Genomic DNA, 18,910 nt, shown 5'->3' with positions numbered 1-18,910 from the left:
CTGAATTTATGTCTAAAAGAAATTTCAATCAGCATTTATCAAGTGCTCACAATGAGATACAACACGTACCACATTAGAAACCATGGAGAGAATATAAACAAGAAATGATTCCTGTCCTTGAGAAGCCACAAATCTGGTAGATACTGTCAATTACTTGAGGCATATAATGACAACTACTTCCATAGCGTTTGTATAAACCTCTACTAGAAGACAGACATCTAGGGTATTGAGAAGGAAGAGGGGATGAGACTAGTATTCGCAGTGAGAGAAATCACCCTGCCATGTATTTTCATTTATTCCCATCACAGTTCTAAGAGGCAGGGCTGTTATGATCTTCCTTAAAAAGAAGAGAAGATGCAAGCAGAAAAGACTAGTGAACTGGCCCAGGTCTCCCAACATAAACGTGAGTTTATTATTGGGCTTTGAAAAATGAGTAGGGTTCTCTCCAAAAGACAAAAGCAGAAGGGGAATGTGTTTGTCACGAGTGTGCTGATGATGTGGGCACGAAGGACACACATTTCAGGCAGAGGGCAAAGTGTGATGGGGTGAAAGTATACAGTGGGTTTAGAGAAAGGCAAGTAGCCCCAACTACTTGAGCGCACTGTAACTAGAAGGAAACCCAACTACTTGAGCACACTGTAACTAGAAGGAAATAAAGGTAAGGATGTCAAATTCAGGCACAAAGAACATAAAGCTACAAATAAACACACACATAAATAGACATAAGTCTCATGCAAAAAACCTAAGCGTGATCTTACCTAAATTACTCAATATAGTAGCATTAAAATGAATATTTTAAAGAAAATATCCTATTTCTATGCTTTGCTTTTATGCCTTCAGATTTCTTGCAGAAGTTAGAAAAGATACTACCATGAGCAAATCAAATAAATGTAAAATACCAAATCTAAATACTTCTTGGAGTTTGTATGTCAGCAATATCATCTATCTGACAGAATTGTTTTCTTAGTAAATCTTGGCCTGTATCCCCTGCTAATTATTGCAAAAGAAAGCGGGAAGTGGCTCATGAGCTCTGGCAGCTATTTTATAAAGACTGGAGGCAGCTTGAGAAAATTTTTCTCATCCATTATTAAATGACATTTTGAGACAATCATGGGAGCTGAAACAATAGCTTTAGATATAAGCTGGTGCCCAAGCCACTGACATGAGATTATTCTCTATAAAAAAAATAAAGAGGAAAAAAAGAGAAACATTAATGTTTGAATAAAAGAAAGAGAGAAAGAAAGAAGAATCCTTTGCTTCCCTAACTCTGCTGGGAAGAACACAGGCAGTGGACACTTGCGTTTCTTTGGATTCTTATTTAGCGGATGGTGGCTCCCCTCGCGTGGCTGAGCCTTCTGATGCCGATAAGACTGGATCCCTATTTTCGAGTTTCTGAGTCTCTCACTGGCCATCTGGAGCAAACTCTTCCCACGAAATCTTTCCCATGGAGCACATACATGAAGGCCTGGTATGCATGTGTTTGGGAGCACACACATGAAGGCCTGGTATGCCTGTGTTCAGAGCCCTATGCTCTGAACCAGTGAAGGTCTGTGCTCTTTGCTGCTTGGCCTCAGCCTCGCTTGTTAATTAAAGACCCTGTCAAGGCCCATCCTTCAGCCTCAGCTGAGGAAGCCAGATCCAAGATCCTGGGCCTCCTCCACGAAGAGCTGCCAGGGGAATCTTCAAGCCAACCAGCTAGGAAGTAACTTCTGAGACAGGCTTTCAGCCTCCATCACGTACAAAAAAACTTCCTTGTTTGTTTTGTTGAAATATAAAAGTAAATGTTAGTTTTAAAAATATGTCCACATAAATCATGGAAAGCTATACAATGAGAAGTGCAAAAGTTACCCATAAACCCATTCCTTAGAGATAACTGTGACTAACATTCTGGTGTATTGACTATAGGTCTATTTTTATGCCTAGCTTTCCATCTAGCTAGCTATTTGCCTATCCATTTCTTCATTTACATTTAAAAAAAATGTGTGTGTGTGTGTGTGTGTGTGTGTGTGTGTGTATATAATATTTTATTTTCAAAAATGAGGTCATAGAGATAAACTCTCTTCCTTAACGATAGTGTGTTCGCCTTCCTGAGTGAGTATATACAGACAGACCTAAACCAGGATTATTGAGACTTGCACTGTATGCTGGTGGGGGAAAACTGTAATCTAGTTAACTACAGGTGACTGGAGTTTTCAAAGAAAATAATTTTTTATTCTGCAGGCAAGACTAAAAGTTTCCTACAACTCAAATAAAAATATGATAATAATTGTTATATGACAACACATTATGCATGATAATATATTATTCACTATAAGTAAGGGTTTTTAAGAGATGTTAATGATGGCTCTATTTAGAATTCTGAAAATCAGAATAATGATGAAAAAAGGTGAAAATGAAGTTAAAGAAAGCTAACCAGCCATTCTTGAGTCCTAGGCAAACTGATATTGTTACTTTGATTTACATTTTTTTGAAATAAAAAAAGACTGAAAGGTTCCTATAGTACAGAATAGTAGCAGCTGGCTCTTGGCCATTCTTTTCATTTCAATATCTTTTAATACCCTCAGTTCTTTCTCATTCTCAGAATTCTCCCGGAGTCTAAAACCCACATCCCCAGCTAAGGAAATCAGTTATTTATGAGTTCAAAAATGAACTCCTTATAATGGAGTGGATAAGGGCTGATTCTCTGCCAGACTGACTTCCACCATTGCTTAACCTCTCTTCACCGCATTGCTAAGGGTTGAATTGTGTCCCCAAAGGGTAAGTTGAAGTTCTAACCCCAGGTACCTATGAATGTGACCTTATTTGGAAGGAGGATTTTTGCAGATGTAATCAAGTGAAGATGAGGTTACTAGGGTTGGCCCTAATCCAGTATGTCATGTTCTTATAAGAAGGAAATTCAGACAGAGCCGCACAGGAAGACAGCTGTGTGAAGACAGAGGCAGAGACTGGAGTGATGCTGCCACGAGTCACGGAGGACCTGGGGCTACCGGAAGCTGGAAGAGGCTGGAAGGATCTTCTAGAGGTCTCAGAGAGAAAGGGGCCCTGCCAACACCTTGATTTCGGGCTTCTAGCCTCCAGAATTGTGAGAAAATAAATTTCTGTTGTTTTAAGCCACCAAGTTTGCGGTGCTTTGTTATGGCGGCTCTCAGAAACTAATATACTCATTAACATAGGGAAAACATTTAGAACAATGCTTATAAACGATAAGTGCTATATGCTATTATCCTTTCCCCTCAATCACCCATTCAGTTAATAGTACCTCGAGTCACTCTACTGTGCACATCAGCAACCTGGAAGTTATGTATCTGAGACTATCACTGTAACACCCAATCAGGAAACCAAGACCTAGTAACCAGGCCTCTCTGACATGACTTAAATTAGTCCTCCTCTTCCTATTCCCTCTTGAAGTGGCTTTGCTGAGTCCCTTCCCATCTCTTGCCATAAGTTCCTTAATGGTCTCCTTCCCCCACAGGCTCATCTTTACCCCCAACTCAATCTTCACGTGACCACCAAAAACACCCTTTATAGAATTCAAATTAACCAGGATATTCTTGCAATGTTAAATCCCACGGATTTGAGGTAAAATTACCATTCATCCAACATGCCCTATGGTACGAGAGTGGAGCAATTTATAGGCTGCTCCTGCTTCCTCCTGCCCCACCAAACAACCTCTATTTTTCTGGTGTCGAAATAAGTAAGGCCTTAGACTCACTTCCGAAAGTCTGCAAGTAACTTGAGCATGTCGTCATTGGAGAGCTTATTGCTGTCTTGCTTGTAGAGAGCAGAGAACCTGGCATTTTTGTCAAGGCTTCCAGATGTATCCTTAAACAATGTCCTGAAATAGCCAAAGGTCATTTCTAAACTGAGTTTCCAAAAGACCAAAATAAATCCACAACTTAATTCTGGTTTCTATGTGAAGACTGATTATTATTCCGTTGGCTGTAGCCAACAGAAATCTCATTATCTAAAAACATGGAAGATATTTATGAGGATGAACACAACTAACTCGATTTACGTAGAAAACATTTCCAGCAAATGGCTTGTGCTTAGGAAACAACATACACAGTCAAATGCATAAGAAGTAGAGATCACAAATAAAGAGGATCTGTAGGCCTCACTGGGCGGCCGCCCTACTCCCAGCTGCTGACATGTGGCTGAAACCTGGAATGGCACTCCTGCAGTAAACACTCCTGCTCATCCTGCCAGTTCTACATAGCTACCTTCCAACTGTCTTTCCTTTTTGTGACTCAATTAAATGATTATTCCAATATGGGGATTATTTATTTTTCAATTTTACACATTTAAATCCTCTTTGTTTCTGGGCAATAAACAAGTCAGTAGATCTATAAATTGGTCTATCTTCACATATCTATATCAAAGGCAAAGACAATGTTCCCCTTACCTTGCTGCCCAAGCGAATGGCATCCTGTACTGTCCTAGTCTTTGGCATACCTGCTTGGCATTCTTCAGCACCTTCTGAGCAACCTTGAAGACATCAGAATAAATATGGAAGAGATGCTGCATCCCACTGACAGGAGAATTATTATCTAAAGAGCCATCATCACATGTTCATTAAATAAGCTCTTACTGTAGTACCAGATGCATGGAAAAACACATCTTGCTGTAATGAATGTAGCTGGATTTATACCCAGTGCAGAGTATATTGTTTAATGCATTCTCTAGCAGTGATTTTCAATGAATAGACAATGAGGACTATTCTCAAAATATCATATCTTTTCTTATATAAAAGTCACTTTCACAGGCAACAAACATGCCATGGCATAGGCTTTCGTAGTTCCTTATGACTAAAGGCTACTTATCATAAGTGTACTGAATTATCAATAATTACTAATACTTGGTATTCATACCAAAGTATTTTCCATTACTAGAATTTAAGTGAGAAGACTAATGAAAATACTAAGATTTCACAGCTCCTTGTGTGCACCAGAGTTCCACAGCTTGAGGATAAATAATTATTATTAGGAAATCATAGGCATTGACTTAAGTTAGGCCAGGGTTTTCAATTGCTATAGTCTTGCTTTGTAAGCATAAATTACTGTTATTTTCACTTCCTAATGATCAATTTTGGCTTGCTGTGGGCTGACCAACAGTACACAGTGAAGCGGATTTGCTTTTGGCCTAAGATGTATGCATGGCAGGTCTATTAATCAACAATACCCCTATTGCTAAAGCAGATGACAATTTTTCCAGATTGGCTTGTATTGGGATACTGCATTATTACCATTACAAACTTTGAGCGATTCAGAATCTGAGTGAGGTGTTGAAGGGTCTTTTACATTACTTAAGTATATCCAAGTTGAAACAATTTTGGGAAAAGTGATCTAGTGCCTATGAATCAGACTGTACTCTGCAGAGCTACAGCATCAGCATCACCTGGAATGCAGAGTCTCAGACCCTACCCACAACTTCCTGGGTCAGAACCTGCATCTAAAAGACCTCCAAGTGAGCTGTGGGTACCAGGTTTGCGAGTGCTCATCTAGAAGATCCAGAAGTAGAACAATAGAGCCATTTGTCTCTAAGTCAAATTGAAACCAGCTGTGTGAATCTAGAGGCCATTGCACCTCCCTGGGGACCACTTTTCACTTTCTATACCTTGGAAACAAAGGCTTGTTTTACATTTTCATTACCCCTTCCAGTTACAAAACATTATGAATCTACCATCATCATGCTGAGGGAATTGCTGTCTTTGTGAGTGAACTGGAAAACATGTCTCGATTGAATAGATGTCAGGAGCTCATCTAGCCCCTCCCTTTCTTCTTCAGGTGGAGTATGTTCCAGTGGGCACACAGGGGTTTGCAGTCACAGGGGAATAGGGACTACCTTTCTGGAGTGGCAATTTTGGAAGAAACTATTATTTTTAGGGTCTAACAACACTCATGATGTTTTGGAGTAAAATGTAATATTTACATAAAACTTAAAGCTAAAACACAAGTCTTCAAATAAGTTTCACTCTTCCTTGCAGTGAATGAGGAACAAGCTCTCAGACTTCCCACAGGTGTAAATGGAACATAATGTATGTGAAAGTCAGAGTGAAAAACTCATTTTTGCCCTTTAAGTTGTTTTTTTTAAAATTTTTCATTGTTTTTTAAAAAGTCTATTCATAGTGGACACCTAATGACACTTTTCATAAAAATTTCCTCCAAAACAAAAATTTACTCCAAATGATAGTCCAGACCACCTTGGAAAACATGAGGTAATTTTGATATACAGAAAACAATCATCCTTCTGTAATATCTCTGTCGAACCTTCTATTCCGATGTGAGCTGGTTGAGTCTAACTCTCTGCAAATGGAATATGTGCACATAGCTGAGTTTTACATCCCATAAGTGATGAAGAGCAGACATCGGCAGATGCCCAATGGGCACCAGTGTGGAGTATAATGTCTAGCTTACAGTGATAGGTGACTTTGGCACCAACATGAGCTGCCACATTTCGAATTGTCCATGTGGCAGGCAGAAAAAGCAAAGTTGGTGTGTATGGACTTTGGAAATGTGATGCATACACGTTTAAGGGGATAGATCTATCTTGGGCCTTCATCGATTATTAATCAAAACATCAAAGAGCTAAAAGAGCTTCTTATCCACGGTTTTACAGACTTGATTTTGAAAAATAAAACAGCTTCTCTCCAGAGACCAAACTTTACTCAGCTTTTATCAGCAAGGAAGGCATACTGTCTAAAGTAATGCGCCTGGGCAAATGGGCTTTTCCTTGACTGGGGCTGTAATAACTGATAACAATGTCTGACATGGGTCAATGATTTTCAGTGTCCATATTAGCACTGTCTTGTACATTATCTATTTGGTCCTAGTACTCCCTGAGAGGAAGGTAGGGGAAGGTAGTAACATCATCTTTCAGCTACAGATGGGAAACCCAGGGCCCAGATTGGTGACATGATTTGTCCAAAGTATCCAGGCCAGTTAGGTGCTCAGTACCAAGGTGTCTGACTCCTAGAACTGGTCCTTTGGGGACTATCCTCAGTCTTGGTGTACATACCTGTGATGTTTGGGTGGCCATGGACAAAAAGAGTGAAAGCTTTGAATTAACTCAGTAAACCTCCATTAGAGCCTCTGGGGTATCCCTTCCTACTGCTGACAAGTCCTTGGTCAATATATCAGGGCCCTCTCTCAAATGACCACTTATACAAAAAATATTTTTAAACTAAAAATACTGTAAATTGGCAGGGACAGCACTCAACAACTAAGTCTACCCAGGCAGCTTGATGTGCTAGGAAGTGACAGTCAAGTGACCTTTGGTCATTCTAGCTATGGGACACTGAGCAGGTAACTATACCTTTGTAAACCTCAGTTTTCTAAAGTGTGAAAGGAAGTCTTCAACTAGATTACTTATAATATTTAATAATTCTACAGTACATCCACACCTACACACTCCTTAGTAATGAATGCTACTTTACACATATACCAAATATACATAATGTTTCCTCCTGCCTTCTACGTAAAGTCACTCCACCTCTGCCACCAAAACCTGCCCCGACTGACAAAACGTGAATAGACCGGAACCATCAGCACTACTGGACATACCATGTGAGCCAGATCATCTCCTAGTCTATCTGGTTTATTGTTTCATACTTAAGTATAAATGGACCCCAAAATAATTCTAGAGCCTGAGAGACACATCAACAAGTGGAATGAACTCTATTTGAATATAACTTATGTACTTCGTAATGACAGAAAGCTTACTAAGCTTTAATAGTAATTCCTTTGCAAGTTATTTCATGATATCAGGATAGTCTAGCCAAATGAAGCATTTTATTTACACATGGACTTCCTTTCATTGAAAACCAGACACACAGGTTAAATATAAGAGTAAATCTATGTAGTATATATATCTTTTTAAATATAAATATGGTTTAACTTTGATTTATTTAAGTATTTCTGTTTTAACAGAGAACCCTTTTTTCCCCAATTGCTACTCATCATCACCAAGCATAAAAGTTATCCATACCTTAGAAGAGTCTGAACTTTTCATGTATGGCTCAGCACCGTGGGTGATGCTCCCCTGAAGGACTTTTTCAATTCTAGCCACAAGAAATATATCTGGATGAGGACACGTGACTGAAAATATTCCCTAGGGGACAAATAATTTTCTTCAGTGGGTACAATTCACAACCGCATTAAACAAATCCTATGAATATTAAAGGTTCTAATGCAGCAAAGACTAGTGAAACAGTAGAGCCATTAAGAGGCAGTCAGTGCCAAACTGGTTAACTGATCAATAATTCACCATCTGCTCAAATAGGCTATTTGGGGCGGTGGGGAGGCAACTAGCAGAAAGTTTAGAAAGAAGAAATGAGAAATCAAAAACCACTTCTCTCTCAGCTTGCTTTTACCGTCTAATTAGCTATGCTGTCAATATAATCAACAGTCTCACCCCAACTGTGCATTACAAAGTCTCTGTGTATTCACATAGCATGTGCAAGGTAAATCTGAGTAGCGTGATGGCTGGGCTCGTGACCCCACCTGCTTTGGATATTGCATGGCAGCCTCATGAAGTATGTCTTGAAGGGCAGGCGAGCTCTGCCTGCCGCCATTCATCAGAGCCAGGGATGTGGTGGCCAGCATCTGCCTCACTGAGAAATGGTTCAGGTCCACATGGAAATCGGCAGAAATCTTTCGGTTGTCCTTTATGTCAAACAGGGACAGGGTAACAAAGAAAGGCTCTACCTAAACAAAACAAAACAATCCAGACATCACTGTGGCTCAAACTCTTGGGGGAAAAGAAGAATGCTGTTATCAAAGAAGAAACTACTAAATCTATTTATGATTGTTGATGTAAACTACTTCTAAAGAGAAATGGACTTGATCCCTATCGTTTGTCACAAACGTCCTGTCCCTGTAGGCTAAACAACCCTCCACATCCTGATTTAAACATTGTATTTCCTTGATACCGGAAGCTGGAATTTCATGTCCAGATTTCACTGCAATGGGCACATCTGAAACCTTCAAATATTTTTAAAAAAATTTTTAAGGAAAATTACATTTGTAGTAGGTCCTTCTTCATTTTCGGCAATACAGCATTGCAAATTGAAAGATAAATCATTGCACTTGACAAGAATTCTTTTTCCAAACTTTTCTTCAAATGGCTTCACTTCTGGCTCAGCTGATGAGAAATCAAGCTTCTTTAAAAAAAAAATGCAAATACATAAATACATTATCCTCACATTAAAAAAAACATAATAAATGTATCTTAAGGAAACTGGCTAAAATATGGAAAAGCCATATATACTCATTACTTACAATAGTGTTACTATTTTATAAGTTTATAAATGATCGTATATCTATTTAATGAATTATTATGCAGAGCTTAAAAATTGTGGTTATGAACAACCCAGTGTCCACCAACAGAAGAATGGATAAACAAAATACAATAAATACAAACAATGGAATATTACTCAGCCACAAAAAAGAATAAAATTCTGATATAAGTTACAACATGGATGAACCTTAAAAAACACTATGCTAAAACAAGCCAGATACAAAAGGGCAAATATTGTATGATTTCACATATACGTGTTACCTAGAATAGCCAAACTCATAAGTACAGAAAATAGAGATTAGTGGGGAAGAGGAAAAGTAGGAGTATGAAAGTTATTGTTTAATGGAGAAGTTTCTGTGTGAGATGATAAAAAGGTTCTGGAAATGGATAGGGGTGACATTTGCACAGCACTGTGAATGTACTTACTGCCACTGAATTGCACACTTAAAAATAATTAAAATGATAAATTTTGTTATGCATATTTTATCACAGAAAATAAAAAAACTGTCAAGAAGCAAAAATATATATGGTTATGAAGTCTGTGAAGAAACACAGAAAAATATTTATTATCAAAGTTAAAAGGAGAAAAGAAGTTTTATAAAATAGACCACAAATGAAGAGGGGAAAAATACAGAAGGAAATAGAGCAGAATCGTTGCCCCTCAGAGCAACCCTTTTTGTGGGCAGCCCAGGAGGACCCAGCCGCACTGTGTTTTGGGTTTTGTTCGGACAGAGATGTGGACTACATGTACTGTACGTCTTACACTTCAGACTGAACTTGGGCTAGTCAGGAAATATCACTGTCTTCTGGACATCTGCAATAACGCTTATTATTTTCTGATAGTTATTTTATGGGGTACTCTAAATATTATTTGTGGAGTTGGAGAATGTTTTTGGATAAATCTAAGTTTTCAACTATCTTTTGAATATCAAATATTCTTAATTTTTGTGCTATAGTAATGAGATTATAGGTTGTTCTGATTTTTCTTCCTCTCCCTGAATTTTATATATTGTTGTTACATTACTTGTCAGTCCAAAATAAATAAGCAAACAAATAATCTGTCCAAAGATTTATTTCTTCAATTATTTTAAACATTAAAATAGTTCCTACCTGGGCATCTGGGTCCAAGTAAAAGAGTTTAACTCTGCTTTCACTTTTCAGTTTGATTTCTGCTTCTCTGGTACTCTGTTAACAAGATAAATAAAAAATAAAAATTACATTTAAAAAACCTGTTTCTTACAGGGGTGTCCAAATAGGTTTGAAAACAGCCCCTTCTGGAAGAGCCAGACTGCCGGATCACTCTGCCCTCATCTTGGAGAGTCAGCTGCGTGTCAACAAACAAGGATAGACTATCAAACATGCTGCACATGGAGAGAGTGCTGTGGGGAAGAAAAAGAGGTTAACTCCTGATCCCTGGCCTTCTGGAGCCAACGATCAACTGGAGAGTCAAAATCAATACAAAGAAAGCAAAAGAGAATAATTAAACATTACTATCAAGAAAGGAATCATAAAGTAATAGAATAGAGGGCAAGCTCTGAAGAAAAGGGTGAAAGTGAGACAGCAAAAAGGAGGAAAACATGAACATTTCGGGCTGAATGAAAAGGACAAACAGCACAGATAAGACACTGAGTGTGGAAATGAGCCCAGATGATAGAAAGGATTTAGGGTCTGCCTAAGACTGATGGTAAAAGCAAAGAAAAAGAAAGAAAGATATTTTGAATGGGGAGACAGGAAAAACTATGGCAGATCTTGAAGGATAACCTAGGTGTTTATGGCAGGCAAGAGGGGACATTGCTAATTCACTCAATAAATGTTTATTGAGCACCTACTATGTGTCAGGCACTAGGGACACAAACATGAATGAAATAAAGTTCCTATCCCCAAGGAACACTAGCTGGGAAGGTGGAATATAAATAGGGAGTAAGAATGGTAAAAGGTACAGTGAGAGCTAACCTGGACTAGGAGGTGGCAGTCTTGAAGTATAAGAACATTTGGCCAAGAAAGGAGAGACGGGCATTCTAGAAGGAAGTGCAAAGGCGCTGCAGGTGCAAAGGTAGAGCAAGTGCAAAGGTACAAGTCCTACCTGAGCAATAACCAAGTTATTCATTAAAGCATTAAAGAGAAATGAGACTGGGATTTACATCTTAAGGACTGGGGATTTCATTCAGATTCCAAAAAATCCTGCAATTCTTTAAGCAAGGAAATAAAATAACCAGTTCTGCATTTTGGAAGCATCGCTCAGGTAGGTCTGAGGCAGTGGATCAAAAAGGGAAAGACTAAGAGGCCCATCTGGTGTCTCCTGGGTTATCACAATTACCTCCCAGTTTCACAGCAAGGCCCATAACAAGTCCCACATTCCTGTCTTAGGTAGCTTGTTGACTGGCCAATCCATTAACTGAGATAGATAATGCAGGAGAAAGAGCAGGTTTGTGGAGAGGCAATAAAGTGGAGTTTGGAAATGCCCGTGAGATTTTCAACTGGAAACATCCAGGAGACAACTAGAGAGATGGAATTGAAGCATACTGTAGGAAGCCTGGAATTAGACTTGGAGAAGAGAAGGCACCGAGGGAAAGAGACATATGGTAGCACAGATAGGGGGCTGGAAGAGTGGGATTGGGAACAGAAAGGAGCTTCTAAGATCTTAGAAGTCATTTCCAACATTATTTCTCATGCCTGGTGCCTCTAAATCCATATCCTGTTGTCCTTGTTACTCTCCATCTCCGTGGTTAAATCTATAAAGTCAGATTAGAATGTCCTCTCTCATCTGCTCCTTTCTGCAAAGTCGTATCTCAGCATGGGATGGGTCAATGAGAGCCACAGTGGAGAGGGTGTCTTGTCCTCTATGCTGGTGACTGAACAAGGTCTGTTATTTCATTCCCAATCATGGCTAATGAGAAACTAACCATCACCTTAATTTTCTCAGGCATGTAGTTGTTATAATAGGTTCTTAGCAATGACCAACTCTATCACTACTATATTTAACCAACTGTCTATGTCTAGCACAAAGAAATGACTATGAGAATACTAAGAAACTGGATTCTAGTTGTAGTTCAGTCATTAACGAGTAGTGTGAACTTGAGGAAGTCACTTAGCCTCCCTGGACTCCATTTTCATATCTGAGTAAAAATGCTGAACGAGACGATGGCTCAAATCTCTTGCCACAACAAAAGTTTATCTTGATGCTATCCCCGAGAGCTTTCGGGCTTCTGGAGGTTAAGGGGCATTCCTACAAATCATCTATTCATGCTTATCGGGGAAAACAGGTGCCTGTGGCTGAGGCAGGCTTGCTCCATGTAGAGGATGGGACGACTTTGTAACTCCACCTTGGCTATCATCTCTCCTAATTTTTCACATCAAAAGAGCCAGAACATGGACATGCAGAATCTACTTAACTGAATCCCAAGTATTTGTTTTACTTTGTATACAGCTCATGACATTTCCTAACAAAAACATCAATACAAGGTACTGTAAGCCACCACTAACAGTAATACATTCTACTCCTAAATTTATGCTTGAGTCCTTCAAAAGAGGCAAATGCTGTGATCTCAGATACTGGAGTGGAGCAATGGGTTCTAAATGTAGACACAATTCCTTGCGCCTTTCTGAAAGATGCTTTTTGTCCCAAGTTGACTCTGCTAGGAGATGAGAAATGAATAAAACAAGGATGACTGCTGAGTGCCATAAAATCATAGAACAAATAGGGATGCAGACACATGAAAAGAAAAAAAACTAGCCAAAATAAACTTGAAGCATCTTGATGTCACCACTAATACCTAAGAGATACAGTCTTCACTGGAGAAATCATTTAAGGAGAAAAAATGGATGACTTTAGATGTAAAATAACCTAAAAGCTTATAATCTACCTTATATACATTGACAACTCTGCTATGAGAGAAAAAGCGAACTCAGCATCTTAAAGCTTCTCCCTTCCCTCTCAAGGCCTAGGATATATCAAACAGAAGTGATGCCCAAGAGATAGTGTTTGAAGAACTACCAAGTAAAACCTGGATGGTAAGAAAATGAAAATCAGGATGGGCAGGGCTCTGAGGCAGGAATTATGAAAACATCATAATGAAAAAATTAGTATTTATTGATAATAGCCAACATCTCTATACTAGGTATCACCCTAAATGCACATTTAAATTTTGTACAACCATAGGAGGCAGGTACGATTGTTATCCTTGTTTAAAAGAGAAGACACTGAGGCAGAAGGGATACTTTGCCCAAGAACTCTGAACATTAAATAGAAGCCTGGCTTCTCAAGCTGTCTGGCTTCAGAGCCCAGACTCTATCAGACAAGAAAAAAAAAATGGGTAAAGAATATGAGCAGGCAAGTCAAAAAGGAAGAAACCCAAATGGCGATATATGCACATATGAAAAATATCACTAGTAGGCAGCAAAACACAAACTAAAGCAGCGAATACCATTTTTCACTCCTCTGGAGAGGATGCAGAAAAATGGGAATGTGAATTGTTACAACCTATTGGGAGAGTAACCTGTCAATATTTAAAGTATTAAAAATATAATAACCTCCAACTCAGAAATCCCACTTTGGAGAATTTCTCTTAATGAAATAAAAGTTCATGTATTTAAGCTTACAAATATGTTATGATGTTTATTGTGCACTGTCTACAGAGGCTAAAAATTGAAAATAACCTAAATGTTTACAAAGAGATGGCTGAATAAAGTGTGTGATATCCATATCTGGAATATTATGCAGCTATGAAAATGAGTAAATGAGATCCTTTATGTCCCCAGAGGGACAACTATGAAATATTTTTAAGTAAAGAACAAGTTGCAGAGTAAGGTATACATCATAAACTAAAAACACTACATATGTGTATATGTTTCTAAGAGCAACTGGTTTGGTGAAAGAGAAATTACAACAGGTTAATGACATCAGGACTCTCAGGAATGTAGTAATAGAGGAGGATGGGGAATATTAATTTTTCTTTATATAATTTTGGATATTTTTACTTATTATAGCAAGCACATTAGGTATGCTTACAATCTAAAGGCCTATAAAATATAGCTGTAAAAAAAAAATTAACCCAGAGACTATGCCATCCAGCACTTCACAAAGTGACAGAAGCCAGCTCTGCTTTTAAAATAACCTGTGGTCAGTTCATATTGTGGAGGTGGGAAGAACTGGACTGGCTTCTCCCCAAATCCTGTTATTACGGTCTTACTGATAGCCCCTCTAACACTCTGGGCTCAGAACAGAGGAAAAAGAGAGGAAAATGGAGAAAATGGACAATGACAGAGCCAGTCTCTGTAAAAAGTGACACGTGCAAGGAAGTCAAAGAAGAGAAGGATTGTCTATTCCCCTTAATCCTGTAACAAAGGCTACAAACAAAGGCTCTCTCCCCATCTCCTGTAAATCCTAAGTTTAATCACTAATGACACATCCTAACAATGTTTTCTCCCTTGTCTTAAGAGGTAATTACGGACCAAACATTTTCGTTTCTAGAAGAACTGCTGTAGGCGTTAGGCCTACTCTGTGTCTTAAGTTTATCTCTGAGCAGGCAAAACAATCGAAGACCAAAGAGTATGGCTAGTGGCATCTTATTTTGAGGACAAGTTATCAGAATTACATTGCGTTGACTGTTGGCTCAATTAAACAGACTGGGCTGGGACAGAGGATTTTGCAAAATCCTTTGAGGCCAAAATATATACTTTTTAATTTAAAGAGGTGTCATGACTCCACTACTTCCAAAGTATCTAACTCCCTGGGACCATCATCGCATCCTCTATATCACAAAGATAGAATAAAGCATTATAGAATAAGGAGGACCAAGAAATGGAGAGCCAGCTGACCTCACCAACACAAGCCAATCCCTTTGTATCACATTACGACAACACAGTTTTCTAGATTAGGACACAGGGAAGGAAGCATCTATTACAGACTTGGTTTAAAAATTGGAAAAGGTGTCTGTGCTTTAATTCTGACATGTACTGCTGAGCTTGGCTGCCTGACTCTTATCAACCTCAATGAGACTGTAAAGTTTGAGACAATATACTTTATCATGTAAAGATTTACCTAGAAAGATAAGTTTATTAGTTAAAAAGAAGTTACAAGATCATTGGATGTGAGTAATTTTGGATTAACATGAAACAATATTTCTCTTTCAGAATCACATGGGAAGACCAAATTAAGGTGACTAGCTGTTCTTTGAGTACAAAAAAACCCCCTCAAAAATAGAAAAGCTATGGAGGAGAAAAAATATAAGATGTAAGCATGGGGATTTTCTTCATACTTTACCCAAGGAGGTGATATATATCCCAATGTCGCCTAAGATAAATATAACTTGAGAAAGAAATTTGGAGCTTACAATCTGATATTAACCCTTGACTTTGAAGGGAAGAAACCAATCAACTAACTTTACAGTTTGTGTATTCAATAAAAATGTTTATAAAAGTACTCTGATACTATAAATGCTGTAACATTTACATCAAACATGTTTGGTTCCATATTAGAAAACAGGAAGAAAAGAACAAGTTTTATGGTAAAATAACGATGTTCAGTACTAAATGTACGAACAGCATAAGGGCCAAGAATATATAAAATATTCTGAAAGCTTAAGTCCATATCATCCCTACCATATGTAAAGGGCCCCTTCATTATATTCCAGAATAACATCAGTTATTTTTGTACTAAAACAACTTCCTGTCCCTCACATCCTGTTTGGTTATGTCGCAGTCACAGTGGAAAACAAAACCCAGTGCAACAGGATAACTGAAACAGAAAGAGTTGAACAGAGAAGAGGCTGCCATTAAATTACACCTTTAACCCCCTTCTGTCTGCCCCCATTATTCTAGTCCCTTCTCTGCAATCTCACTTAATTGTGGCCTGCTCTGCTCCTGGACCCTTTCTTACACCTTCCTATCCTGGTACTGACTTTTCTACCTCTTCGTCCCCTAAGTTTCCCTCTTTGCTGTGTGCCTTGAGCCTCTCTCTCCCTTCCCTTCCCACTCCTTACTTCAGTCTCAGATTCTCCAACTACAGAATCCAATCTTTCTAAAATCAGGATGACCAGTTAACAGAGAAGGCTGACAAAAGCCATCACAGATGGACACCTGCCACCTACAAGCATGATGGCAGCATAATGAGTGAATGACAATACATTTTAATTCTTTATTCTTTTTCTTTTTCCCTTTGAAAGATTACCTTCTGCCTCTTCCTACCTTCTTAAAAGTATCTGTAAAACGCTTGAGAACTGGAAAGAAAAACAGCATTTAAGCCCCTTATAATGCTATATTTTTCAAGCTTTGACCATGACCCACAGTGAAAAATACATTTACATCACAACTTAATACACACAGTATATCTATATTTAAGAAATAATAGCTATCATTATTAAGGGCCGTGCACTTTAATATTCACTATTCGATTCTATCAATTTAAAAGAATCTGGGTCACATAATGTTGAGCTAAAGAGTTCTGACACAAAGAGCGCATATGGTATGATTCTATTTATAGGAAGGTCTAGAACAGTTGAAACTAATTTCAATGATAGAAGTCAAAAGAATGAGGGTATCAGCCGGGAGGGGGTTACAGGACAGTCTGCTGGGGTGCTGGAAGTTTCCACATATTGATCTGGGTGGTGGTTATGTGGGTGCACAAATGTGATATCCATCAAGCTGTACAATTAGTGCCCAAGCATTTTACCATATGTGAGTTCTCCTTCAATAAAAAATAAAAACAAAACAAATAGTAAGAAATGGGAGTTGAAACCAATTTAAATTGATTTTACCAACTAAAATAGCTTCAGCTAACTTGCTTGTTACCCAGTTTGACAATAGCTCCAACTATGTTATTTATTTTAAAATAATAAATAAATGAATATATTTTTTTCATGACAGGCTTTGTGTCAGGCTTCGTGTCAGGTTTCTTTAGCTCAACATTACAAAACCCAGATTTTTTTTAAAAAAAATGTATGTATATCCCTAGGTCACAGGATCAAGGAATTTTGAATTAGCTGTCAAGGCAGTAGTGGGGGAGAGCACAGCTCCTGCATGTCTTCATAGGAAGAAATACAGATTCCTAATTAACCAGCGTGAGGCTGAAATAATACGAGTCGTCTCCTGGGTTCACCCAGTAAGTACAGAAAGTTACTTTGTGAATTCTAGATTGCATCGCATATATTATCCATTACAACAAACATTGTGCTTTGAGAAATTATGAACCTCAAAACATCCAGAAACAAAGAAGTAAGTCTCAATATAAAATAGGAAACACAGAAGTTCAGACTCAAGAAAGCAAACACACACACCAAAACTCTTCCCAGCCTAAGAGGAGGTTACAAGGGTGGCACTGAAATTGGCTTCAATATGCAGGTGCCAAAATGATACTGTGGTAACCGTCAAGTCTGAGAAAAACAATATTCTAAAGTCCGAGCCAGGGAGAGAGATTTCACATTTTAGAACAAACATGTTGTCTGAAGGAAAGGTCAGTGCTGAATGCGAGTCTATTTATAACCGTATATAGATAACCATGTTTTCTATTACAGCCTTTAAGATGTGGGTGTGTACAGTCTCTATTTCACTGTATTTTGGAAAAAAAAAAAAAAAAGAATAGAAAGGCAGTATCAGAGTAAGAATACAAAGGACCAGAGAAAACAAAGAAATTGCTCTCATTTAAAAAAGAATCATTCATAGATGCACACAAGGAGACGAGTACAAGATATTCATTATAACACTGTAATAGGAAAAAAATGGAAATAATAGAACAGCTGATATAAAATGCTTACACAATGCAATAAAAGGGATAAATCAGATCTATACACAAAGTAGGATTAATCTCAAAAACAATGCTGAACTAGAAAAAACAAAAGCAAGTGCAGAATAATAAGTTAGCATTTCTGTAACATTTTTAAACATACAAAACACAACCATATATATCATGATGATAGATATATTGGTAAAGACATAAAAATTAAGTATCAGTAACTCCAGAAAACTAATAATAGTGGTTGTCTCCGGTTGAGGTTGCAGGAAAAGAAGGGTATGAAATACGGATGAGGTTTAAAAATAATTATAACTAATATTTTATTATTTTTTACAAAAATACGGAAGCTAAAAAGACAATATAGTAAACAGGTGTTGAATCTGGGTGGTGGGAATATGGTTGTTTGTTTCCCTTTGCGTTTTTCAGTTACATTTAAGTTTCTCAAAATTATAAAAAACAGATGTAACTTTGTTTTCATTCAGAATGACCCATGAAAAATTTGTACAACACACAATCCCCTTTGGTTAGTGCCAACATTAACACGGATCCAACCTCTCTGGAATGTGTGCATTAACTTGAATAAGCTGGTGCATCTGTGTGAACATGGGAATTCCACGTTACCATGGGAACATTTACCTATATTTTGGATATTTCTTCAATACTTGTAATGTAGTATTAAAGCTAATGAAGGGAAAAACACTTAAAGAATAATAAAAAAGAATACTTTGTAAAGCACTTTCTGGAAAACAGACTGAAATCTGACTCAGGTCAGTAGTGTATTTCATCTCACCAAATATTCAGGACAGAAAATAAAGAGCAGTAACTACAATGTCATTGTAATGATTTACTACAATGTAACTGTTAATCATTGCAACAGATGAAATATTC

General features: G+C 37.9%; 1 protein-coding gene across 28 annotated transcripts in view; it reads right to left on the bottom strand.

The window, feature by feature from the left end:
- Nucleotides 1-18,910, bottom strand: part of DOCK9 (dedicator of cytokinesis 9) — a 236,178-nt gene that overhangs the window by 76,290 nt on the left and 140,978 nt on the right. For 27 of the 28 annotated variants that reach the window (XM_036228861.1, XM_036228837.1, XM_036228844.1 and 24 more), the window contains exons 10-15: nucleotides 10,405-10,479; nucleotides 9,017-9,157; nucleotides 8,499-8,702; nucleotides 7,984-8,106; nucleotides 4,403-4,485; nucleotides 3,713-3,835 (exon numbers count right to left, since the gene is read on the bottom strand). In XM_036228861.1, the coding sequence (XP_036084754.1) occupies nucleotides 3,713-3,835; nucleotides 4,403-4,485; nucleotides 7,984-8,106; nucleotides 8,499-8,702; nucleotides 9,017-9,157; nucleotides 10,405-10,479 (749 nt within the window). The remainder of the gene's footprint in view (nucleotides 1-3,712; nucleotides 3,836-4,402; nucleotides 4,486-7,983; nucleotides 8,107-8,498; nucleotides 8,703-9,016; nucleotides 9,158-10,404; nucleotides 10,480-18,910) is intronic. The other variant, XM_036228836.1, reaches the window with a different exon arrangement.

This window comes from Rousettus aegyptiacus, unplaced genomic scaffold, assembly GCF_014176215.1.
Source record: "Rousettus aegyptiacus isolate mRouAeg1 unplaced genomic scaffold, mRouAeg1.p scaffold_m13_p_11, whole genome shotgun sequence".
Classification (NCBI taxonomy): Eukaryota; Metazoa; Chordata; class Mammalia; order Chiroptera; family Pteropodidae; genus Rousettus; species Rousettus aegyptiacus.
This window is presented reverse-complemented; position numbering and strand designations above follow the sequence as displayed.